Source organism: Bos indicus, chromosome 10 (genome assembly GCF_029378745.1).
Source record: "Bos indicus isolate NIAB-ARS_2022 breed Sahiwal x Tharparkar chromosome 10, NIAB-ARS_B.indTharparkar_mat_pri_1.0, whole genome shotgun sequence".
NCBI lineage: Eukaryota > Metazoa > Chordata > Mammalia > Artiodactyla > Bovidae > Bos > Bos indicus.
In genome coordinates this window covers 37514304-37539852 of record NC_091769.1, presented here as the reverse complement: position 1 = coordinate 37539852, position 25549 = coordinate 37514304, and the positions used below count along the sequence as shown (strand labels likewise).

Genomic DNA, 25549 nt, shown 5'->3' with positions numbered 1-25549 from the left:
GATTTTAATCAAGTGATTTTTTTTCTTTAATAGTAATAAATATTTTAGTTTTTCTATTTTTCCTTGAATTGGGATTTTTCTTTTTTTCTTCCCCCTGAGAAATTTTCCATTTCATTCAAGGTTTTAAATTTGTTGGCATAAAGTTAGTAATGATATTTCTTTTACCAAAGAAAAAATTTTTTTTAATTCTTAGTATTGCTTTTATGCCTTCTCTTTTTAACTTGCAAAATCTTTCTAGGATTCTGTTTTACTATATTTTTATTGCAATTAACCACTCTTTTACTTTGTTAATTTTCCTGTTTCATTGTCTTTCATTAATTTTTATTCTTATTTTTATTTCATTTGACTTAATTTTAAACTTTTGTTTTATGGATTCTTGTCTGGAATGTTTAATTCCCAAGACCAGAGATGGGTCTTATTCTCCATAATAATATGGAATATAGCAGATCTAGGCAAACCAGAGGTGACCTGGCAGTATATCCTCCAGACCCATGGCTTTCTAATGGGCAGTAGCCTCATTGAACAGTTGCTAGTGTTTATTTTGAACCTTCTTTCTTTGAAAAGGATGGAGAAGAAACCCTGCTCCCTCCACTTCAGCCTCTTCATTCATCAGATGGTTCTGTTCCCCCTTTATCTTGAACACCTGCTATTTTCAGTGATCTAGTAGAAGCTGCATGCTCAACTACTTTGGGACCCAGAGTCCACCTTGACCATGGGTTCAGTCTCAGTCACTGTTCTGCGTTTTTATTCTGTTTTGATATGTGGAGCTGTTTATCTTTTCAAGCTTATGTCCTTTTTGTTTCCTCTCTCTTTTTTTGTTTTTGCTTTATCCATCAGTCATTTGGAACTAAGAAGGTGATACTCAAAACTTAAGTACCCCTTGGTGGGAGCCCTGAAATTCTCTTAAGACAATTTTATCTTCTTTCTTCCCTTCATTAAAATCTTTGGTATTTTCTTTTACCTATAAAATATCCAATTCTGCAGCAAGACTTAGAAAACTTCACAGATTATTCCAGTTTACCTTCTGCTGTGTGTCAGAATGCTACTGTATAGTACCATGTGCAGCCTCAGAACTACATGTCCTTTAAATGTATCCTGCATTTTCACAACCATGATCATTTTCTTTCGTCATGTAATGTCCTCTGCCTGGATGGCTTTTTACTTTGTCATAGAAAATATACATCCTTCTGGGGCTGGCTCAGGGGGGACAGTTCTCTGTTGCTTTCCAACTCCCTCTCACCTGGGGATGGTAATCCACTTGGTGGCAGAAAACGTGCGTCTTTCCATCTCCTATATTTTCCATAATGTGTGTCACATGGTAAGTGCTCAGAAAATGTGTGTTATATTTTAGTATAGGACAGGGATTAGCTTTAGAGTGCCAGATAGTAAATGTTCTCTCTGCTGCAACTACCCAGCTCTGCCCTGTGGTGTAGATATAGCCATTGACAGTACGTAAGTGGATGTGATTGTTTTCCAATAAAACTTTGGAATGGTTGGCCAAATTTGGCCCATGCACTGTATTTTGCTGACTTCTGCTGTAGAGTAAATAGAGAATGTGACAGATATTTACGAAGTATTTATATTTACTCTTCCATTAAATTAAGAAGGTTTAGATTACTAACCAGTTTGGCTATGAAATTTTTGTGATTGCTAATATGGGATGCTCCTTTTCTTCATATAAGAATTGGGTCTTACTTTTAATAGTGGTATGTCCCTTTTGCTTGATAAAAATTGGTAAGAAATATTTGTTGCATTGTCTGTATCTGGAGATAGATGTCACTTCTCAGATAAAGCAGTTTATTTATTAATCATACCTAAAATTTATCCAAGTAGTTTTTATCAGTTACAGTTTAAAAGTAGTTATAGGTTTACTTCAGTAAGGCAGCTCTGTCACATTCTTGTTGGTACTGTTATTTGTTTTGCTTCATTAAACACTGTTATTATTAAGCACTTTCTGAAAATGATATGTTAATAGTAGGAAAGTTAAGTAAAATTGAAGTAGGTAAAAAAGAAATAAAGCAATAGGAAAACATAGGCCAGGAGAGAGAAGAGGCAAAGAGGGTGACAGAATGAAGAAATGAAGCCCTGTACTTTGCAAAGCATGTTAGTGATGTAAGAAAAAGCATATGTGAAGTATGTTTGGAGTTTAGAGGAGATGAGGAATAGTTCCAGTTGGGCAGCTCACCAGGCCTTATGGATGAAATACATTCATCTTGGTCTTTAAAGGACATGAGTATGAGAACAGAGGACTTTTCTACTAAAAATGGTGATGGAGCCAGAGACCTGTGCAGGACACAGCATGAACCATCAGAGTACTTCATGATTGAAATGGTTAAAAGTAAATTACCCAATGGAATTTTCATTAATTTCATCAAACAAATATCAGATGATGTTTCTGTTTAATTTTTTCATCCTTTACATTAATTCTGAGGACTGTGTTTTGGCAGTGACTGTTGAAGTGAAAGGTCCCTATGAATACCTCACGCTTGAAGAATACCCACTGATGATTGTAAGTGAACTTAAATTCTTTAACCTCAACATTAAATGTGTTTAATTTGTTTTGAGGCAGTATTAAAGACTTGTTCCTGAACAGTTCAGAAAATACTGCTTGTAGTTCTGTACTTCTTACTAGAATGTGATCTTGGGAGTGTCAGTGAACCCCTCCATGGCTCGTTTTCTCATTTATAAACGGAAGAAGTCAATGACTTGGAGAATGTTAGAGTTGGAGAGTACCTGATTCACTTTTGACATCTCTTAGATCCAAAATGGAGTACTTAAAAAACTCTGTAGTTTCTGATCCCACTTAGTATGACTAAATGATGATGCTTTCTCCTTTTCAGTTGTGTCTGTCTGAAAACATCCTTAATCTGTTTTCAGGTTTCTTTTTGTTCATGATTGTTGTTTTTCCCTTGTACTTTTATAGTTTTCCCACTTTGGTGTTTCATAGCCTTCAGCAGTATCCTAACCCTGCCTTGCCTTTTTTCCTCTCTGTGTTGTCTTCATTTAAATCATTTTTGATTGTGAGATGAAAAAAACCTTTTGATACAGAAGAGTGGTCACTCTTGATGACAAGTCCTGAGGCAGTCTCCCTCTGCCCAAGAGGAGACAATTTTTTCATCTTAGTATTGAACTTCACAGAAATAAATAAAAATTTTTTAAATAGAAGGTGTAATATGTATATTTTTTATAATATGTTAGGACTATGTGTAGATTCTAAATTGGCTCTTGGCCCTAATCTTTCTTTTTTTCTTTTACCCACTTGGATGACAGTTTTTCATGGTGATGTGTATTGTATATGTCCTGTTTGGTGTTCTGTGGCTGGCATGGTCTGCTTGCTATTGGAGAGATCTCCTGAGAATCCAGTTTTGGATCGGTGCTGTCATCTTTCTGGGAATGCTTGAGAAAGCCGTCTTCTATGCAGAATTTCAAAACATCCGATACAAAGGAGAATCTGGTATGTACCGAAAAATGTTTGACAGTTTGTGAGTGATTGGTAGGTGAGACTAAAGAACAATTTTCCCAAGGTCAGCACTCATTAAGTAGATGTAGCTTTTTAGTTACTTGATTATGATAACAACTTAAGCAGAATCACTGTGATTGTGACATTGTTTTTAATCTCTTAACTTGTGGTGTCAGTAATTTAAGAGTAAGGTATGGTAAGTCGCTCAGTCATATCCAACTCTTTGCGACCCCATGGACTGTAGCCTACCAGGCTCCTCCGTCTGTGGGATTTTCCAGGCAAGAGTACTGGAGTGGGTTATTATTTCCTTCTCCAGAGGATCTTCCTGACCTAAGGATTGAACCCAGGTCTCCCGTATTGTAGGCAGACACTTTACCGTCTGAGCCACCAGGGAAGATTTAAGAATAATTTTGTTGAAATATACTAAAAAATGTTGAAACGGTAGTGGCCATTTTGGGAATTCAACCATCATTGAATCTTAGTTGCTGTTGATTTTTAAGGTACCATTATTACATGCATCTAAGAAATAAGAAAGAAAGTAAATACTACTAATTTAATTGTAAGATGCCATTGATTGTAAGACACACCTTGATTTCAAAGCTACCTTAGGGGTGTGGGGGTGGTATCTATTTGGTAAAATATAATAATACCGTGAAAATAGAAGAGTATTTGTGGTTTAATAAGGTGAACAGATAATGATAGAAATTGTTTTGTGCTGAAGTGTTTTTTGATAGCTTCAGTTCTCTCATCAGACCATACATATAATTATTTTTTCATTTAATTATTAGTAACCGTTATTGTAAGATATACTAATTAGATCTTTCCCTAGTCTTTGAAATGGCTTGAAAATAATAGATGTAAAAAAGAGTTGAAAATTCTGTGTTTGTGTTTTCTGTGCTGTATTTCACACTTTTTTTTTTTTTAATGGGAGGAATTCTCCTTAGATGCTATAAATTATTCAAATAGGGTAAGGTATTCTGAGGTTTTAGTGATGTGGGAGGTGGAGAGGGAAAGTAAATTGACACACCCAGATTACTATCCACATGAGGAAGATCCTAAATAATATCAGCTTCTACTGGTAAACATTGGCAGAATCGGTATTCTTTTCAAGTAGGACTGATGTCAGTGTTTGTTCTGAAGAATGTTAGAAATCTACATTTTGGGTCTACAATTGCACCTTTTCCCAAACTTGGATTACATGCTGCAGTGTTTCTCTGTTTTTTTCTTTCTCACAGTCCAGGGTGCCCTAATCCTTGCAGAGCTGCTTTCTGCAGTTAAACGCTCACTGGCTCGAACCCTGGTCATCATAGTCAGTCTGGGATATGGCATAGTCAAGTAAGTATTGCCTTTAAGTGTTGTCTTCCTATACGGAAGAGCAAATTAAAATGCTGATTAAATTGAAACAGTGTTTCAGGTTCTCAGTGTAGTTCTGAAAGAGTTTATATAAGAGATAGGTATGAAGTCAAAAACATCTGAAATTTTGTAGATTCGCAGAAGTTGGAAAAACCTTAGTGTTTGATTTCACTGGTTAGAATTCAAGGAGCATCTACAGGAAACCTGCAATTTAGCAAATGACATTGAAACATCAAATTTTTAGAGTAAACTTATTGTCTTTACTCTTCCAAAATATTCTTGAAAATCAGATTTTTTGAATAGGAAGAGTGTTCTTGGGTGCCTTCTATATATTAGACTTTGTTCTAGGTCCTAGGGATACAGCAAGAAAACAAAAGACTTGGAGCTTACATTTATGGGGGGGCTGGTGCACAGACAAAGGTATTTGAGTGAAAAATCTAATGTGTCAGTGAGCAGATAAAGCAGGGAAAGGGTATAGAAAGTTCTAACCAGGAGGGGGAACTTGAAATTATAATTATGGTGGTCAAGGAAGGCTTCACTTAGTGACATTTAAGAAAAGATCCAGGTTAGTGAAAGAACTATATATACACCCAGGGGAAGAGATGCTAAGATGTGGTCAGATTCTTTTATATTTTGAAGATGGAGAAAATGGACTTTGCTGATAGAGCAAATATATGAAAAAAACGAATCAGGGATGATGCCAACGATTAATGTTTTGCCCTAAGCAAGTAGAAGGATGGAAGTGACATTAACTGAGTTCAGGAAGATTTTAGGTGGAATAATTTGGAGTAGAGCCAGGATTAAGAGTTCAGATATCCAAACGAGGGAAGTCGGAGGAAAAAATTAGGGCAGAGAGATAAATTTGGCAGTCAGGGCATCAGTTCAGTTCACTTCAGTAGCTCAGCCGTGTCTGACTCTTTGCAACCCCATGAATCACAGCACGCCAGGCCTCCCTGTCCATCACCAACTCCCGGAGTTCACTCAAACTCATGTCCATAGAGTCGGTGATGCCATCCAGCCATCTCATTCTCTGTCGTCCCCTTCTCCTCCTGCCCCCAATCCTTCCCAGCATTAGGGTCTTTTCCAATGAGTGGCCAAAGTATTGGAGTTTCAGCTTTAGCATCAGTCCTTCCAAAGAACACCCAGGACTGATCTCCTTTAGGATGGACTGGTTGCATCTTCTTGCAGTCCAAGGGACTCTCAAGAGTCTTCTCCAGTACCACAGTTCAAAAGCATCAATTCTTCGGTGCTCAGTTTTCTTCACAGTCCAACTCTCACATCCATACATGACCACTGGAAAAACCATAGCCTTGACTAGACAGACGTTTGTCGGCAAAGTAATGTCTCTGCTTTTTAATATGCTATCTAGGTTGGTCATAACTTTCCTTCCAAGGAATAAGTGTCTTTTAATTTCATGGCTGTGGTCACCATCTGCAGTGATTTTGGAGCCCCAAAAAATAGTCTGACACTGTTTCCACTGTTTCCCCATCCATTTCCCATGAAGTGATGGGACCAGATGCCATGATCTTAATTTTCTGAATGTTGAGCTTTAAGCCAACTTTTTCACTCTCCTCCTCCATTTTCATCAAGAGGCTTTTTAGTTCCTCTTCACTTTCTGCCATAAGTGTGGTGTGGTCTGCATATCTGAGGTTACTGATACTTCTCCCGGCAATCTTGATTCCAGCTTGTGCTTCTTCCAGCCAAGCGTTTCTCATGATGTACTCTGCATATAAGTTAAATAAGCAGGGTGACAATATACAGCCTTGACGTACTCCTTTTCCTATTTGGAACCAGTCTGTTGTTCCATGTCCAGTTCTAACTGTTGCTTCCTGACCTGCATACTGGTTTCTCAAGAGACAGGTCAGATGATGTTATTTAAAGCCTTGAGATAGGATGTGACCATCAAGGAAGTGAGTGTATATAAAGAGGTCAAAGGATTGATCCCTTGAACTATTATTATTTAGAAGTCAACGAAGTGAAGTAGAATTGTTGTAGTTCAGTTACTCAGTCATGTCCAACTTCTTGCAACTCCATGGACTGCAGCACAGCAGGCTTCTCTGTCCTTCACCGTCTCTCAGAGTTTGCTCAGACTCAACGTCCGTTGAGTCGATGGTGCCATCCAGCCATCTCATCCTCTTTCATCTCCTCCTCCTGCTTTCAATCTTCCCCAGCTTCGGGGTTTTTTCAGGGCAGAGGAAATATAGAAGTGACCAGTGAAGTGGGAGACGAAGCTAAAGACTGTTTCGAGAAGGGAGTGATTAATTGTGTCAAGTAAGAGGATTGAGATGTGAACATGGGCTTTAACTACATGAATGATATTAGTGACCTTAAATAAGAATGGTTTTGGTGAGGAGCAGAACAGAAAGCTCGATTGGAGTGAGTTTAAGAGAAAATAGGAGGAATTCTTTTAAATAGGGGAGAGGAATTAGGTATCAGTTCAGTTCAGTTCAGTTGCCCAGTCGTGTCTAACTCTTTGCAACCTTATGAATCGCAGCACGCCAGGCCTCCCTGTCCATCACCAACTCCCTGGCAACCCACTCCAGTGTTCTTGCCTGGAGAATCCCAGAGACAGAGGAGCCTGGTAGGAGGCCGTCTATGGGGTCGCACAGAGTTGGACACGACTGAAGCGACTTAGCAGCAGCAGCAGCAGCATGTCCATTGAGTCGGTGATGCCATCCAGCCATCTCATCCTCTGTCGTCCCCTTCTCCTCCTGCCCCTGATTCCTCCCAGCATCAGGGTCTTTCCAATGAGTCAACTCTTCGCATGAGGTGGCCAAAGTATTGGAGTTTCAGCTTTACCATCAGTCCTTCCAAAGAACACCCAGGGCTGATCTCCTTTAGGATGGACTGGTTGCATCTTCTTGCAGTCCCAGGGACTCTCAAGAGTCTTCTCCAGCACCACAGTTCAAAAGCATCAATTCTTCGGCACTCAGCTTTCTTCCCAGTCCAACTTTCACATCCATACATGACCACTGGAAAAACCATAGCCTTGACTAGACAGACGTTTGTCGGCAAAGTAATGTCTCTGCTTTTTAATATGCTATCTAGGTTGGTCATAACTTTCCTTTATAGGTAGTTATTTTCAAGGAGTTTTGCTTTAAGTGGAATTAAAGAAATGGGGGACCTTAATTTTTAAAATTTATTCGTTTATTTAAGAGAGTTTTGCTTTAAATGGGATTGGGGTTCTCACTTTTGCAATTTATTTATTTGTTTAATGCATGTGGTTGCTTCCTGTAGGCCAGGAAACATTCTGGATTTCTAAGATAATACCAGTGGGGAGATAAATTCCTGTCCATTTGCAGTTTTTCTAGCATGTAACAAAATGTAAGAATAGGCATTGGTAAGGCTTAGGTAGACATGATTTAAGGTAGTGCATCTCACACTATAATGCTCTAATGAATCATCTTGGGGTCTTGTTAAAATGTATATTTCGATTAAAAGGTATTTTGAATTTCAAGAGTCTAAGATTTTTCCTCGGATGACACTGAAGCTACTCAGACTTTTCATATTTTGTTGAATTTTGAGCATAATAACAGGCTATTTAATGAGTTTTAATAAGATTTTGGCTATATTAAAGAACTGTTAAAAATTTTAGATTTGATAATGATATTGTGGTTATGTTTTCTCAAAGTCCATATCTGTTTAAAATATACAGAAATACATATATATAAAAGGTAAGATTTCTAGGATTTGTATCAGGATAATATGGGGGATGGAAAGTGGATGAGATGTTCATGAGGCAGGATTAGTTGTAGGTTGATGGCTTTTGGAGGTGGATAATGGGTTTATAGGGGTTCATTATACTATTGAATATATTTCAGGATTCTCTATAATAAAAAGGTTTTGAAAAATTTAGTAATAAGGGACTGGATCTCAAGTTCTAGTGTTTACTGTCTTGATTTAAAACCATACATCTATTTGAGGTTTTTTTTCGGGTAGATCAGGTATGTCTGGCTTATCTCTGTTAAGTTGTTAGCCTGTGTTAATCAACATGAGTTTCTATTACTTAGCTTGTCTTGGGGTTTGTTGCATTTGTACTCAGCTATCTCTTTTCTTCCTCTTTAGGCCTCGCCTTGGAGTCACTCTTCACAAGGTTGTGGTAGCAGGGGCCCTTTATCTTTTGTTCTCTGGCATGGAAGGGGTCCTCAGAGTTACTGGGGTCAGTATTGCTCAATCTGATTTTTTGTGATCATTCTCCATTTTGTGATCATTTTGTTTTTGCCTTGAAGTTAATTAGAAGTGTCTGTGGGCTTCTTTACTGTTTTCCTCTAAGTCACCTTTGGGCTCTGGTTTCCAAAACGTATGTATAATTTATTTTTCTTTTTAATCTCTTAGAGCTTTATAAATTTAATGTATGATGAGGAGTGAATGCTTTCCCACCTGCCCCCAAATTACTGCTTATTTACTAGTTCCTCAATGGGAAGCAGCAATGGAGCGGTGGGCTCCATTCTTGCATAAGTGACAAGCATTGTAATCATGCGTTTTCTGGTTAATCTAATTTTTGTTTTAAAGTGACAGTGCTCTTTGCTTAACCAAGACGTGCATTTCAGAGGTTTCTTAAAATTGAACTGATTATGTTTTATATAATTATTGAGAATTCCATAATTATGCCTTTATCAGGGATGAAAACCAAAGCGCGGAGATATATGATAAAGAAATTTATGTTAGAGCTGGTTTAATTTGAAGAAGTGGGCCTCCCTAGGTCATTACTCTCTGTTATAAATTGTCAGATTAAAGATGGTAAATGCTGTAAACTTTTCTCTCAATTAAACTGAGCTTAGTAAGTTTTGCAACAAATGAAACACTGTGGATGCACGTTTGGTTTTCAAGTTGCACTGTCCTCTGTATGTAATTTTCTTAGACTTTCAGCAACTTTAACCCTCTGTCAATTTCATTTTCTTTCTCCTACTACTGTAGTATTTTTCTTATCCCTTGACTTTGGTAATAAACCTGGCCCTCTCAGCAATTGATGCCTGTATTATTTTATGGATATCCTTTCAATAATGCCCTGGTGATTTGAGTAATTAGGATTGAATAAGTAAATAGTATCTTAAATTTAGGAAAACAAGCAGCATAATTTTGGGGACAGATACTTACTTGCCTTACATCTTATTTTGAGATGAGCTTTTTTCGTAAAATACATTGTATACAATTCTAGAAACCAGTAATTCTTAGTATATAAATGATGCAGAAAGTTTTGAATGTGAAAAGGGTCTTTGATTTACAGCCAAAATCAAAATGATGGGAAATGATAGGTTGGGATGGGAGCATATACTGCCATAACATTTTTGGTATAGTCACTTCTTAACGTGGATCTTAATATGCTAAGAACTCTATGCTGGTTGTCCCTTATTAGTTAGCAACATATTTCACTGTGTTGAGATTGTAGTCAACAGGCTGTGTGAAGTGCTAACAGCTGTATGTTCTGCATGATGGTTTATCAGAAGGGAAGAATGGTGTAGGTGCCACGTGTTACTCCACTTTGTTTTCTTTCAGTTCAAATGCAAAAATCACTCCAGCTGATTATATAAATGCAGAATCACGTGCTGATTTCTTCTCTATGACTCTCTGGACATCTGTTTTTTCACCATCTCTTTTTCTTTGTCTGCAGGCCCAGACTGATCTTGCTTCCTTGGCCTTTATCCCCTTGGCTTTCCTAGACACTGCCCTTTGCTGGTGGATATCCTTCTCATTGGCTATTTTGATGGCCATCCATTTTCTCCTTTTGGAGAACATGATCTTTCTGTAAAGGATTTTTTTTTTTTTAACCAGTTTTGTTGATTACTCCTTAGTCTGGGATTAGGGAATTTTCAGTCTAACAACCTGAGGCCTGAGGTAAGCAGTTTTCTTGTTTTGTTCTTAATTTTTCAAATTGCATCCGAAATCAGTGACTGTATCTGAGCACAAAATACAAACTTCTGGCTTTCCTTTTATTTATTTACTTTTTACACCTACCTCTCCTCCTTTTTTAAAAAATGAACTTTGATTTTGGACTAATTTGTGCATCCCACTTAGTGTTAGAGTAACTGGCTGCTCTGCCATTTCTTTCAGCCTCTAGGAATATTAAATGCTTTGAAAACTATGAAAAAATTTTGATTCTTAAAATATGGTTTTGAAACTCCATAAGGTTATTTGACTCTTAAAATTCTGTATGAGTTTAGCAGATTTAAGTCCTTACAGGTCAAATGTTTTGAACCCCTGTTCAGAAGGTGACTTGGAATTGTCTGAAGGCTTCCACTCTTTGAAGTAAATATTGATTCATTTACAGGTGAAGTCAACCAGCACACAACAGACAAATTTCTTTTTCTCCTGCTTCTTAAAAATAAATACTATTTATTAGAGATTTGGCCTATTGAATGAAGGACTTGAGTTTTGGGATTTCTGTCTTTTTTTTTTTTTTTTGGTTTTTATTTATATGCTCCTAGGTATAATTGTGCAATATTATTGTCTTAATAAACTAATGTCATAAAAGGCTGAATATAAAAAAATAATTTTATGAATTTAAGTAGATTGTCATTTATCAAAGATCTTTGAAATTAAAGTGTTTTGGTTCAAATGATCAAGCTTTCCTACATCAGTATCTTTCAAGTGTGCTTTGTGAACCTCTATAAATATTGGGAGGAATGAAGAGGAAAGTGGGACAAGACCAAACAGTGAGACAACGCAGTGTTTAGGTAGCAGCTAGATATTTGTCAAAGCACAGACCAAGCTCCAGCTCACTCATTTTTGTGTCTGTTCATTCTGAAAGTTAGACATGAGGGCAGCTATCCTCTTTAGTAGTCATCAGTTCCCCTTCTGTCTTCTGTGGCAACTCCTCCTTGGGAATAATGTTCTGAAAATGGAAAGTCATTACTTTTAGAGGCCAATTGCCTGGAATACTCAGCCAATTGTAATTGTACCATCCTTTTAATTCAGGATCAATCTAGCAGCGGATGGTAGTTTTCTTAATATTACACAAGGAATCTAAGTGTAGAACTGTAGAAGGTTGTAGTCATAAGTATTTATGACCCTAGGCTGGATTAGCTGGGACAGTGAGAACAGAGATACTTAACCTTAGAGGAAGAGAGAAAATAATGCTGACTCCTATTCCCTTGCCTGAGACTCATTTTCATTTTCTTCCATTTGTCTTCATTTTCGTTTTCATTTTTTTTTCTCTAGAAAGCTGCTTCCTATCTTAATTTCTCAATTTTTAATAATTTTTCTCTTCTTTTTTTTTCTTTTTCCATTCTCCTTTTATCCTGGTTTTATCTTCTCTTCAGTATCTCATTGAAAATGAAGACTTTCCTATTAATCATGGTGAGGCCTGGGAGTGTTTGTGAGATTGAGAATAAGCAAGCTGTAAGGCCTCTTATCATTAAGATAAGATCCTCAGAGAAACTTGAGAATTAATTTACTAGCTTATTGTTTTTTTCTGAATGTTGATTTCCTTGACCTTCAAACACATATTTATTAGCCTGACTCAAACAATGAAGCTATTAAAACTTAGGAGGAACATCGTAAAACTCTCTTTGTATCGACATTTCACCAACACACTTATCTTGGCAGTGGCAGGTAAGTCTTCCTGATGTTTAAATGGGATCCTTTTAGAGTAGAGATTCTTAACCTGAGAGGTCATAGGTGGGCTTTTTAAAATTACATAGAAGAGTTTTGTGCATTTTATTTAGGAAAGGGGTCTTTAGCTTTTGTTATTCTCCAAGGGGTCTGTGGTTCAGAAGAGATTGAGAATCACTTAGTTTAAGTATAATAGATGAAGAATAATTGCATTTACTTTCTTATATAGTTCTTAGTATATCTCTATCCTGTATTCATTCTTTTTTCTTGAGGCAAGTTAGTTTCAGTGCCATATAGCATTCATATTTATTTTAGAAGACATTAATTAATACTTCCTTGTTATAGAATTTTAGGTCAGGATATGCTGCCTTTATATTCCTTCCATGTCTGTTACTAAGCATGCGTAAAATATAGGCATTAGGTAGACCATAGCCAAAGTAGGCTTATTTTTTGCCTTTTGGCTCTTGTAACCAGTATAGTGAGGTCTGGCCTATGACTGGAACCAACAGTTGTGTTTGTTTTACAGTCATTTTATCAACCCTTTCCCCCCATTTGACTGGCTAACAAAAAAATTAACATTTACAATATTAAGGATAAAGGAAGGGGAAAAAATTATTGATGTTGCTGGGAAAAGCCATATTTTCACTACTGTCTTTTCCAGTTCTCAGGGTTACTGAAGTAGTTAGATACTAAACAATACTACTCTTTAAGTACAGAAATTTTTGACAAGAGTGCATATCGTGGGCCTTATATCGAGTAGTTAAGTAGTTTTGTATTGAATAAGTATGTTAAAATAACAAAGTGTGGTGATCATGTTTGGGGGTTCAGGATGTGTGAGATTCCACTTAACCAGAATTGAAGGATGTAATGGGGGATATAAACCAGCATTCACACTGACCAGGTTTGTTTTTTCTATTTCCTTTTAGCATCTATTGTGTTTATCATCTGGACAACCATGAAGTTCAGGATAGTGACTTGTCAGTCGGTGAGTTAACAAACAACATACATTTAGGAACAGTGTACCGTTTGTTGTACACAGACAGTTATGTTGATGACAGTGGTAAGGTTTGCATTTTATAAAAAATTAGGGTTAGGTCTTCATTCTGGGAGTTAGAATGTTTCTTTCCTCCTGAGTATTTTATATATACCATATATGATATATACCAGTAGTTCAAGAGAATTTTATAAATGATAACCAGAGACTCTCATAACCCAATCTTGCCTTAACTGAAGATTCTCAAACAAGAAATCCAGAGTCTTAAGCATTAAGTTTGTGTGAATAATGCTGATCTGAGTAAAAACCATGTCCTTAAGATCTGGGCACAAAGAATATGGCCAGTAACATTTCTTTGGAGGGAGCTAAAGCTCTATTTTGGTAAAATTAAATAAATAGAAGTGAAAATTATTAAAAAATAACAATCTGATATTATTTTCTCTTACCTTGTTTAAAAACCCTTCCCTAAAGATTCTCAGCTATAATGAAGCATTGACAGGTACTCTGTCTGCTTAGTGCCTTTTCTTTAGTAAACACTACAAGGAAAGAAATTAGGTTCATTTACTTTGTATCCTAAGCACGTGGCACAGTGCTTATTAGCACATAACCGGCCCTTTTAGTAAATATAAGCTGAATGAATAAATAAGTGGTTCTTGTTCTTTGCAAAGGGCTTTGCGAACAGCTGGTTAAGATGATATATTAATATATAAATTTTTTCTCCCCTTTTGGTAGGATTGGCGGGAGCTGTGGGTGGATGATGCCATTTGGCGGTTGCTATTCTCCATGATCCTTTTTGTCATCATGGTTCTCTGGCGACCATCAGCGAATAACCAAAGGTTTGGGGACACTTCTTATTCAAGCTGATAACCACTAAATGAATGTGTTATCAATTAGGCATGGTTCAGTGAGTGACACTGTTAGGGCTGTGTCATATAATGGAAATGATACTTTGTGGGTCCATATTTAGGAAATTGGGCTCATGTCTTAGCTCTCCTGTTAATTTGAGCTGTGATTTTTGACATGCTGCCTCTCTTCATCTCTCTGAGCCTTTAGTTTTCTCTTCATATAATGAGGGAGGAAATTGATACCTATTGATAGGAGGTCCTTGTCAGTTCTGACATCTTCTGTTAATATTTGTATGGGTAAATAAAAGGGAAGTAGATTGTGACAGTTTTAATGGGAGTATCACCTATCTACTTTCCAGGAGAAAACAATTTCTATAGTTTGTTAGCTCAGCTTACTGTAACAACAGAAAGGGTAAAATGAGAACTTAAGTGACTGTGGAATAAAAATTGATATGTGAATTTGCTTTATTTAACTGTAGGCTAATCTCAATTATTTAGGAATTAGCTGTCTTTATTTTGTTATTAGCTATACCTTTGTTTTCCTTGTTTTTCTCCTCTCTTCTTGTGCTTTAGACAGTTATGAGTTTATATCATACAACTGTACCACCAAAGAGGGAAAAGGTTGAGATGGTATAACCAAGGGTCTGGTGACCCTGCTTTACATTAATTTTTTTTTTAATAGATGTCTCATAGATTTATTTCTCTGTCATGTTATGTATTGATATATGTATATATACTCTTTTTATTGTCAGTATAGAAATTTATTTGAATTCAAAATAACATGGTTATATTTGGATAATGAGGTCCTGGTGCCTGGATATCATCAGCCTCTAGCCTCTGGTTGTGCTGGAAGGCGAAGCATGTTCACATTCAGAGCCTTCCAGATGCCACACGTTCTGCAGGATGCAGGCCTCCACAGTATTGCATGTAGAATATACTCGCCTTTGGCAGCCAGGCTGATGATTGATAGGTGTCAAAACTTATCCTTCTGAGCCTCAGTGAGTAGGGGAAGATTCTGAGCGTCAGCTCAGTGCTCAGCATATGTCCCGCAAGGAAACGCCATCAGCAGCTGCAATGTGGAAGCAGAGTTCCCCTTAACCAGCTCTCTAACGTTAGGCATACCCAGCAATTCCCCAAATATATAGACATCAGCACCTGGTGGATGAGGGTGGCTGGTGCTGCCCCCTTGACTGACTTGGCCAGGAGCAGAAATTGCTCTTCGTTCTCCCTTGGCACGTTTATCTCAGCATTCGTGGCTGCACTGAGCTGAAGGGACCTGGGCTCAGGAAGTGTTAAGCTTCCATGTGGCTCTGCCGCCTTTCTTAATGAGGCTGCGCAGAGACCAGGGCCTCCTGCTGACTGCCTCCTCGTACTCTGGGTCAGACTCTGCAGGCCACCGCCTTGGAAGCTTTGTCTTCTAGTGTGCTACGCAGGCCACTGCTCTATCATTTCTGGCAGCTTCTCAGTCTTTGCTGCCACCTCCCTCTACAAATTGATCTGTTGATCTTCTGCTCATTTGCTGGCTATATCTATACACAAGAATTTTCCCTTCAGTCTTTTAAAAAAAAATGTTTGCTTTACCTCTCTGCCTTTCTCCTTTTTTAAAAGTACATTGTGCACAGTCCCTGTAACTGCAGTGTTAATAGCCTAATGTGATGTATTCTTCCACATTATATTCCTTGTTCACATGTGGAATCTTCTTTTACTCACTCAAAGTGCACTATGGAGTGCACAAGACAACTGGTTTAAATTAAACCATCTATTTTCATGGATGGCATTATCTATATTACATGGTACAGATGTACTACAATTAATTAACTTGTTTCATATTGATAGAATACAGTACATACAATACATTTGGCCTATTTCCACTTTGGGTGTTTCAGGGTTCCCAAGGCCACATATGTTTAAAAGGACTCATGAGACTCAGTATACAGTTGTACTTTTTTAAAAAAAATTGATTAATTGTTCTTTATTTTTGGCTGCACTGGGTCTTCACTGCTGCACAAGGGCTTTCTCTAGTCATGCGTGGACTTCTCGTTGCGGTGGCTTCTTTTGTGAAGAGCACAGGTTCTAGAGTGTGCAGGCCCAGCAGTTGCGTCTTGTGGGCTCTAGAGTGTGAGTTCAGTAGTTGTGGAGCACAGGCTTAGTTGCCTTGCAGCATGTGGAATCTTCCCAGAACAGTGTTCGGAACCCATGTTCCCTGCATTTGCAGGGGTATTCTTAACAACTGGACCACCAGGGAAATCCCAGAGCAAAGTTTATTACAGCAAAATGGTGAGATCAGCAAGAGAAAAAGACACAGGTAGAGTATAGAAGAATCCTTGTTTGCTGATGTTCTTCTCCTCCTCTAAGGAAGTATTTATACATCGTGCGTGCTTCTTTTCCCAACACAAAAAATACAGTAATGTTTCTGCCCATGGAATACCATTAGAGACTCAGCACTCAGGTTATTATTGGGGCCTGGCCACGTAAGCACCTTGTACCTTCCTGCCTGCCAAGTTTCTTCAGTCATACCTGACTTTGTGCAACCTGTCAGGCTCCTCTGTCCATGAGATTCTCCAGGCAAGAATACTGGAGTGGGTTGTTATGCTTTCCTCCAGGGGCTCTTCCCAACCCATGGGTCGAACCTGTGTCTCTTACGTCTCCTGCCTTGACAGGTGGGTTCTTTACCACTAGTGCCACCTGGGAAGCCCCACTTTGTACCTAATATGTACCAAAATTCCGAAAGCCCAGAAGCAAAGCACATTTTATTATAGACTGCATTGTACAGACAGCCTAGGTACAGTGTCCACCCTTAACCTGCTAGGCAACAGTTCAAGTACCAACTTACTGAACATCAGCCATGGAGCATCATTATAAGTAGATCCTTCTAAAGACCTGCTGTGGATGCAAACTGTTATATATAGAATGGATAAGCAAGGTCCTACTGTATAGCACAGGGTACTGTATTCTATATTCTATAGTAAACTATAGTGGAAAAGGATATAAAAAAGAGCGTATACATATGTATAACTGTATCACTTTTCTTTACAGAAGAAATTAACACAACATTGTAATCTATACTTGATAAAAGAAAAATAAAAATTATGGATACTTTTAAAAAAACCCAGCTTCAATCTAAATAATGGCCTGTAAATAAACAGTAAATATTACTGTATTACTATAATAGTAAATATTACTGTAAATAAATACCTTGTATGCACAGGAACATTAAAAATAGGAATAAGCTATAAGAATGTTTTAAATACCCTTGTACATTTTACCAACCCAAACTTGGGCTTGCTTGCCTGTGCACAATAAGGCCCATCTGCTGACCCTGGGTTGTGGTGAAGCAAAGTACAGTGTTTATTGCAGAACACAAGCAACGAGTCTGGGCAGCCAGGCTTAAAAGACCCAAACTCCCCTGTGGTTTTCAGAGAAAGGTTTTGTTTTTTTTGTTTGTTTGTTTTGTTTTTTTAGCTCGCCAGGCTCCTCTGTCTATTTTCTAGCTAAGAATACTGCAGTGGGTTGCCATTTCCTACTCCAGAGCAGAGAAAGGTTTTTAAAGATAGGGAGTAGGGGTATGGGTGCATGATCAGCTCATGGACATTTTTCTGATTGGTTAGAGGTGAGGTAATTGGGAGTTGGTACCCATCAACCTTCTGGTTCCAACCAGTCTGGGATCTATACTTTTGGCAGCACATAGTTCCACCTGGTGGGGATTTCAGTATCTGAAAAACAGCTCAAAGGATATGGCTTAGACTATTATATGTAGCCCGTAAGGAGGAACTTAAGTGTCTTTGACTTTGTTAAATGGCTGAAATATTATTGTTTTGTCTTGCTTGACTGTTTTCCTTTGCTTCCGCGTTTTCTCATTTCTCTGATTAAATTTTTTCTTTGGAATTCGGGGAAGGCCCAGGAAGCTAAAGTTTTTCTACAAACAAAAGGCCAGCAGAGGATTTGGAGCCAGGGAGGAGGGGGCCAGTGGGGGGAGGAATTATCCCAGGAAGATGGTAGAGGGTCCTGCTCAGTTACATACATTTATTTTTATATCCTCCAATACTCCTCTGCCCCATTTTTTCTCTCAGTGCATTTATTATCTTCTAAAATGTATATACTTTATTTATTGTGAACTATCTACCTTCTCTTTCCATACCCCACCCCTCAAACCAGAAGTACATTCCACAAAGACCAAGAAAAGTTCCTGGCTACATGGAGTTAGCCAAGCTGCAAAAATCTGAGGGAATGGTCCCTATAAGACTGTCTTCACTTTTGACACACAGTTGTAAGTTCAGGGGTTTGCAGAACCAGTTCAGATTTGATAATTCACTAAAAGGACTCAGAACTCACTGAAAGCTGTTGCGTTCATGGCTATAGTTTATTACAGAAAAGGGGTAAACATTAAAATCAGCTTGGAGGAGAGACTTACGATACAGAGTCCAGGAGGGGTCCAAATGCATCTCTCCCAATTGTCTGCTCCCCATGGAGTCACAGAGGGTGTTCCTTCCTCCTGGTTGCACTGTATATATGACAGCGACAGTACATACTGAGTATTGCCAGCTGAGGGAAACTCACCCGAGCCTGTGGGCCACTACTGGGGTTTGATTACCTGCTGCCTGTATGGCTAACCTTCAGTCTCCAAGGAGGGCCTGGAGGTCAGCCTGTGATCTTTAGTTGCTAATTCCTCTGGAGACTGGAAGTGATATTGTGTGCCCCAGAGTATGTGCTGTGTTTAGTCACCCAGTTGTGTCCGCCTCTTTGCGACCCCATGGACTGTAGCCCGCCAAGCTCCTCTGTTTGTGCGGATTCTCCAGGCAAGAATACTGGAGTGGGTTGCCATGCCCTCTTCTAGGGGATCATCCCAACCCAGGGATTGAACCCACGTCTTCCACATTGCAGGTGGATTCTTGACCATCAGAGAGCTTAACACAAATCACATTGTTAGACTGTCCTGTGGCCAGAGCCAGAGTGGGTAACCAGTGACACTCGTATCAGGCAGGACATGCCAGGGACATAGAGATCACCTCCCATCAGTCAGGGGCAAAGGCTAGATCTCTGTGTGTATACAAGGTGAGCTTTTAAGAACATACTGGCACACAGCATATACTCGGTACTAGTGAGTGCCTTGGGATTGCTGGGATTGTGAATTTTTGTTAGTTACCCTTGAACAGGTTTTAGGTGTTCCCTGTTATTCCTAGCTTATAGGAATGTAAGAGACTTTAAAACAAGAAAATAAAAATAATAAGCAACAGTAAAATTAAAAGTGCAGAATGAGTGCACAGCTAAGCATTCTGAGAATTACCTATCCAGTAGCAGCTTTGCTGAATCTCTTGCAAGTTGCGAAGGAAGATAAATTACTTGGAACACAACACGATCAGACTTTCCAAATCATAACTACCAGTTTGAAGGCTGAAATTTTGAATTACATGCTTACCCTTGTGTGGTACATATGCTTATAAATGAACATTTAATTGATTGCTTACCGTGAAGTATTGTTCTAAGCCCTTTATTTGAAATAACTTATCTCCTTTATGACAGTAATGTTCTATTATTATCCCCATCTACAGATGAGGAACCTGGGGCACAGAGAAGAATAGGGAACTTGTCTAAGGTCACAAGTAGCCTGTGGCTGAGCCTGCAGTCATGAATATGATACCATCCTGCTTCTCTCTTGTTCAGAGCAGCAGTTGAGAGCTTTCTGAAGGGAGGGAACTGTTGTGTTATTCATGAAACTGACATTATGAATGACTGTGATTGAGGTTTCCATAATTAGTCCTGTAAAATCCAGATAATGGAATAGTGTGTTTCCTTTTCTGATTTTTTCCTTCTGTTCTACCTTTGTTCTGTCAGGTTTGCCTTTTCACCATTGTCTGAGGAAGAGGAGGAGGATGAACAAAAGGAACCTATGCTGAAAGAAAGCTTTGGTAGTGATAAAATTCACCTTTTATTTGTGCTTTTAATATTCTTTTCTGGTTTTTAGAAATACAGTAAATGAAGTATAACATTGTGAGTATCAAAATCAAGAGACTTTGATATAAGTACGTTTACTCTTTTACAACATGTTATTCTTCCGTTGGGTATGTGGTAAAGTTAGAGGAAAGCAAAAGTAAGGGTATCAGTCTTTAGATGAAACTTCATCTAAAGATGTTCAGTGATTAATGGCTCATTAAATGTCCAGTGCTATAGATGAGCTGAAAATTTTACTTTGAACTTTCCAGCACAAATGTAAAGATGAAGAAACTTACCTGTAGTATAATTTAGTATCAGTAAGCTTAAAATGAAGGTCTTGATATATTTTTGCTGTCAGTGTGGTCACTGACATAGTTAACCATATTTATTTTTTTTTCTTCTACAGAAGGGATGAAAATGAGAAGTACCAAACAAGAACCAAATGGAAATAGTAAAGTAAATAAAGCAGTAAGTATGATATCTTTTCTTTTTGCCCTCTCCTCTAACTCTTGGTGGAGCTTAGCAGTTATGTACAGGTCTTAGTGATTTTTTTTTAACCTATTGTATAATTAACATTTTTAAAAACAGAGATAGCAAGAGATTCTGCTATGTCCTAAAAAAGTTCCAGACCATACTGATGTTTTTGTGTAATGGTTTTCATCAGTGTAATCATAGCCTCATTAATAACCTAAGGTGGTCTTTTTTTGTAGTAAAGATCAAGATTTTTTCAGAACTATAATGAGATATTACCTCATTCTGGTCAGAATGGCCACCATAAAAAAGTCTGCAAATAACAAATGCTGGAAAGGGTATGGAGAAAAGTGAACCCTCCTACATTGTTGTTGAGAATGTAAATTGGTACAGCCACTATGGAGAACAGTATGGAGGCTCCTGAAGGGGTTACTGTATGACCCAGGGATCTTACCCTTGGGCATGTTTCCAGACAAAACATAATTCAAAAAGATACAGGCACTCCCCCTCCCATGTCCATAGCAGCACTATTCACAATAGCCAAGACATGGAAACAACCTAAATACTCATCAACGGATGAATGACTAAAGATGATGTAGTACATACACACAATCGAATACTACTCAGCCAAAAAAAGAATGAAATAACGGCCTTTGCAGCAACATGGATGAACAGATTACCATACTAAGTCAGTCAGAAAGGGAAGGACAGATACCGTATTATGTCACTTAAATGTGGAATCTAAAATATGATACAAGCAAACCTATCTATGAAACAGAAAAAGACTCATAGAGAACAGACTTATGGTTGGAAGTGGGGAGGGGTGGGGGAGGGAAGGATTGGGAGTTGGGGATTAGCAAATGCAAGCTGTTATATATAGGATGGATAAACAGCAAGGACCTACTATATAGCACAGGGAACTCTACTGACTAGTCTTCAATGGCCTATAAGGGAAAAGAATCTAAAAGCAAGTGGATATATGTATCACTGCTTCACATTGCTGTACATCTGAAACTAACACAACATTGAAATTCAACTATACTCCAGTATAACATTTTTTAAAATCCTCTAATAAACCATAATGGAGAGAATATAACTGAACACTTTGCCATATAGCAGAAATTAACACAGCATTGTAAATCAACTATACTTTGATTTTTTTTAAAGAAAAAAGATCAAGATTTCTTCAATCAGCTTTTTTTTTTCTTCAGAACTGTGCATTCACTCAACATTTAAAAGGACTTTACAATTTATTTGATTTTTAAGGCTCAAAGCTTACATGAAGTAAGAACTCTAGGTATTACACTATTGAAAAGAAAGCATTTAGGGATATAAGATACCATTTTATATTTCATATATATAGTTTACTTTTTCAAATTAAATTATTTGACTTCTATGTTTTCAGTCCTGTTATGTGAATATACTAATTCAGAGTGACAGAAGATTAAATTGAGACCTCTTTAGATCCTTACTTGAGATGTATATTTTGGTGCATTTTAGTAACATCTGGCATTTATGTGTTCTCAGCAGGAAGATGATTTAAAGTGGGTAGAAGAAAATGTTCCTTCTTCTGTGACAGATGTGTAAGTTTTTGAATCATTACCACAAGAATACTTTCTCAAAGTAGTATTTTATTATTTTAAATGAATTGAGCTGAAGAACATAGTAATGAGAATGCTTGTAGTTAACTCTGAAAGTAAAAGATTAAATTATTGGAAATAATTTAAAGTATTAAAAACATTAAAAGATGTTAGAAACTAAAAACTAGGATTGATGTATTAATACAAATGAAAGTAATCCAGATTGTTCATTCAGATGACATTTCTGCTCAGAAAGATTTAGCTATAGGTCTTCCTAAAATCAGTGGGGTAATCCTTTTGGAATTTTTGAGTTCCTTTCGATGTCTATAATGTTAATTAAACATTGGTCCTATTAAAGTCCATACAATTTTAGTAACTGATTCTTGTGGGGTTTTTTGTCTTTTCCTGAAATGTCATTAAATTGTACTCATTATTCCACTATTCTTTATGAACCATTTATGGCTTTATTTTACATTTATCAGTTTGTTTTTCTCTCTGTAGAGCACTTCCAGCCCTTCTGGATTCAGATGAGGTTAGTAATCAAATAATATACACATAAACTTTGTGTCATTCATCAGTCTTTTGTTCAAGAACACTGATTTATTTGACTCAGTAATGGCCTGGTTTTGTTACCTACTATCAGTACTCTGTGTCACTATTTACAGATAATGAGGATAATTAGTATACTTCTGATGTTTATGTTGTTGCAGTCCATGGGGTCACAAAGAGTTAGACACAACTTCAAGACTGAACAACAACAAAATGTTTATGTTGATTTTTAGTCTTCTAATATGGTTCCATACACTTCGTCTAGAAGGTTTCTCATGAAGTCTTATATAAGACTTGCAGTCTGAGTTCATGGAAACCTCTTCTAGACATGTTCTGAATGTTTAGGTTATCTTGATTTCAGAAAGCCTTTTAAAAGCCTTTGCCCATTGTGACTTACTGTATTGGATTGACTGTTAAAAAATGGTTTCTTCACTTCCCACTGACCTGCTGTGTGGTGCAGCACAGTGTCAGATGCCTTAGCTGTTCTATGCATTCAATTAACTGAGAACTCTACCATTCAGACAAGCCTGCTTACAGAACATTTGGCTTTTTGTGGTGTATTCTCAGTTCTTTCTCTTGGGCGCCACCTTCTGCTTATAATGGGTTGGCCTTCAGGACTTCCCTTTTGGCTTCAACTTTCTGGATGTCCATATTTCAACCAGAGAGGGCTGAGGATGTGAAACCCAGCTGTGCTGTTCAGGGAATATGTGTTTATTGTAGTACTTTTGGTGGCAGACTTCATGGTTTTATATTTTCCTGTATAAAAAAATGGTTCAAGAACTTAAATGAATTACAAGAGAAACAGGTAAAGGACTAGAGTTGAAGAATCTGACTCTTCAACAACATCAGACTCTTCAGCAACATTGGAAGCTAGAAGATAATAGAACAATGTTATTTGAATTCTGAGAAAAATTATTTTCAAACTAGAATTCTATACTCAATTATCAATTGGGGATAAAATAAAGATGTTTTCAGTCATGCAAAAAATAAAATAATTGACATCCTACGTGTGCTTTCCCAGGAAATGTATTCTAAAATAAAATCAGAAAGTATTCTAAAGTAAAATTAATATGTAGATGTTTATTCATAAAATATATGAATATGAGGGAGCTATAAAGAGAAAGACTTTGGATCCAGGAAATCAAGGATCTGACACAGAGGCAGGGATAAATTCCTAGGATGATGATGTAAGAAATTCTCAGTGACAGCTGAGCAACAGGTTTGGAGAGCAGTTAGTCCAGAATGGAACAGGAGAACAGAGCTTCAGGGAGGGGTATTTCTAAGAAAAAAATGTGAAAAGGATAGATTTTCTGATGTAATTGATAATATTGCAAAGGGATTTACAGTTCTGTCAGAGTTTGGGAAAAATGAAGACTATTCTAAAGTAAAATTCCTGTGTAGTTACTGTGAAATTTAATAGTATTACATTAATCCTTTCAATTGAAACAGCATATTATAAATAGTTTTATAATCAAATGTAATTCTTTACATGATTTTAAAAAATTATAATGGAAAACACATAAAATCTACCATTCTAACCTTTCTCAAGTGCAAAGTGTTAATTTATATGTGCATTGTTGTGCAACAGATGTCTAGAACTTCTTCATCAAATGTAATTTTAATCAGGATATACTGTAGTTTGTCTATACAGTCTTATATTTTTGGACACAATTCTTTCTAACATTGTTACAATAGCAGAGATGGTAGAAGCTAAATCTTTGCCCATATCCTTGACTCTTTCGTTAAGTTAAATTCCTGAATCACAGGAGGTACACATTTTTATTAAGGCTTAAGTGATTCTAAAATACACAGTTCCTTTTGATTTGTGGCTTGTTGTCCAGAAGCCTAGAGATTTTGCTTCAGTTAATCTTTGGACTTGGACATCTGTATGTTTCAAAATCTTCATAGATGATTAGGAAGCATTGCTCTAAATAGCTAATGAACATAAGCAAGTACTTAAGAAAACCTGGGATCATTTTTGTAAAAGATATTTGGAATGTAGACCATTTAAAATTAATATACTTAAAATAACTTTTTCCTCCCTAGGAACGAATGATCACGCACTTCGAAAGATCCAAAATGGAGTAAAGAATGGGAAGATTTGCAACTGAGGATCGCTAGGACCTGAAAAGAGATCAGCTTCTATGTTAGTCACTGCACTGCTCCATGGGATTAAAGGAGGCAATGAGATCTTGATCTGTTCCTTGATCTTTGTGCACTGGAGCTGGTGAGAGGTGTTGGAACAAGGAGAATATTCTCTTGAAAACAAGTTCATAGGATGAAAACAATCTACAAGTTCTTTATTTGCAGCATTGATGCCCCTTTCCCTCCCACACCCTGACATGGATGTTTATGCAACTTGTGTATGTTGTTCCTAAACCTTCTATAATGTTTAAATTGTTTAATCTGTCAAACTAAAAAATTTAACATCCTCTGAAGAACTGTGACATCAACGCCATAATATGTAATATCCAGGAGCAACTGCCTGTAATTTTTATTTATTTAGGGAATTACATAGGTGATGGGTGAAATTGTTAATTATCTTTGCGTTTCCTGGGAAGCCAAGGTTAAATCTTGCAGAGGTAGTTTAGAGGGGGGGGGGAAAGAAAAGTCCTGCGTTAAGGAGCCACAGTTCTATCAGTGATTAAAAGAGCAACAACAGACAACAAAGGGAGAGAGAGAGAGACTGTTACAGTGTGATTTAGATCATTTGAAGAAGCAAAATCAAGTGCAATTTTGTTTACAAATGGTGTATATTAAAGATTTTTCTATTTCAGATGTACTTTAGAGAGAAATATTAGCTTAACTCTTTTGA

The 25549-nt window shown here is 37.3% G+C and overlaps 1 protein-coding gene across 2 annotated transcripts in view; it reads left to right on the top strand.

Moving 5' to 3' along the window:
• The window catches only part of TMEM87A (transmembrane protein 87A), a 38067-nt gene extending 12734 nt beyond the window's left edge, over window positions 1–25333 (top strand). Inside the window, exons 8-20 of one of the 2 annotated variants that reach the window (XM_070797348.1) lie at window positions 2448–2509; window positions 3271–3454; window positions 4696–4795; window positions 8879–8972; window positions 10425–10497; window positions 12260–12364; window positions 13291–13349; window positions 14091–14194; window positions 20036–20109; window positions 20541–20602; window positions 22133–22188; window positions 22687–22717; window positions 24781–25333. In XM_070797348.1, the coding sequence (XP_070653449.1) occupies window positions 2448–2509; window positions 3271–3454; window positions 4696–4795; window positions 8879–8972; window positions 10425–10497; window positions 12260–12364; window positions 13291–13349; window positions 14091–14194; window positions 20036–20109; window positions 20541–20602; window positions 22133–22188; window positions 22687–22717; window positions 24781–24822 (1046 nt within the window). In that variant the 3' untranslated portion in view covers window positions 24823–25333. Of the gene's footprint in view, window positions 1–2447; window positions 2510–3270; window positions 3455–4695; window positions 4796–8878; window positions 8973–9730; window positions 9807–10424; window positions 10498–12259; window positions 12365–13290; window positions 13350–14090; window positions 14195–20035; window positions 20110–20540; window positions 20603–22132; window positions 22189–22686; window positions 22718–24780 lie in introns of both variants that reach the window. The other variant, XM_070797347.1, reaches the window with a different exon arrangement.
• Window positions 25334–25549: the final 216 nt, after the last annotated feature.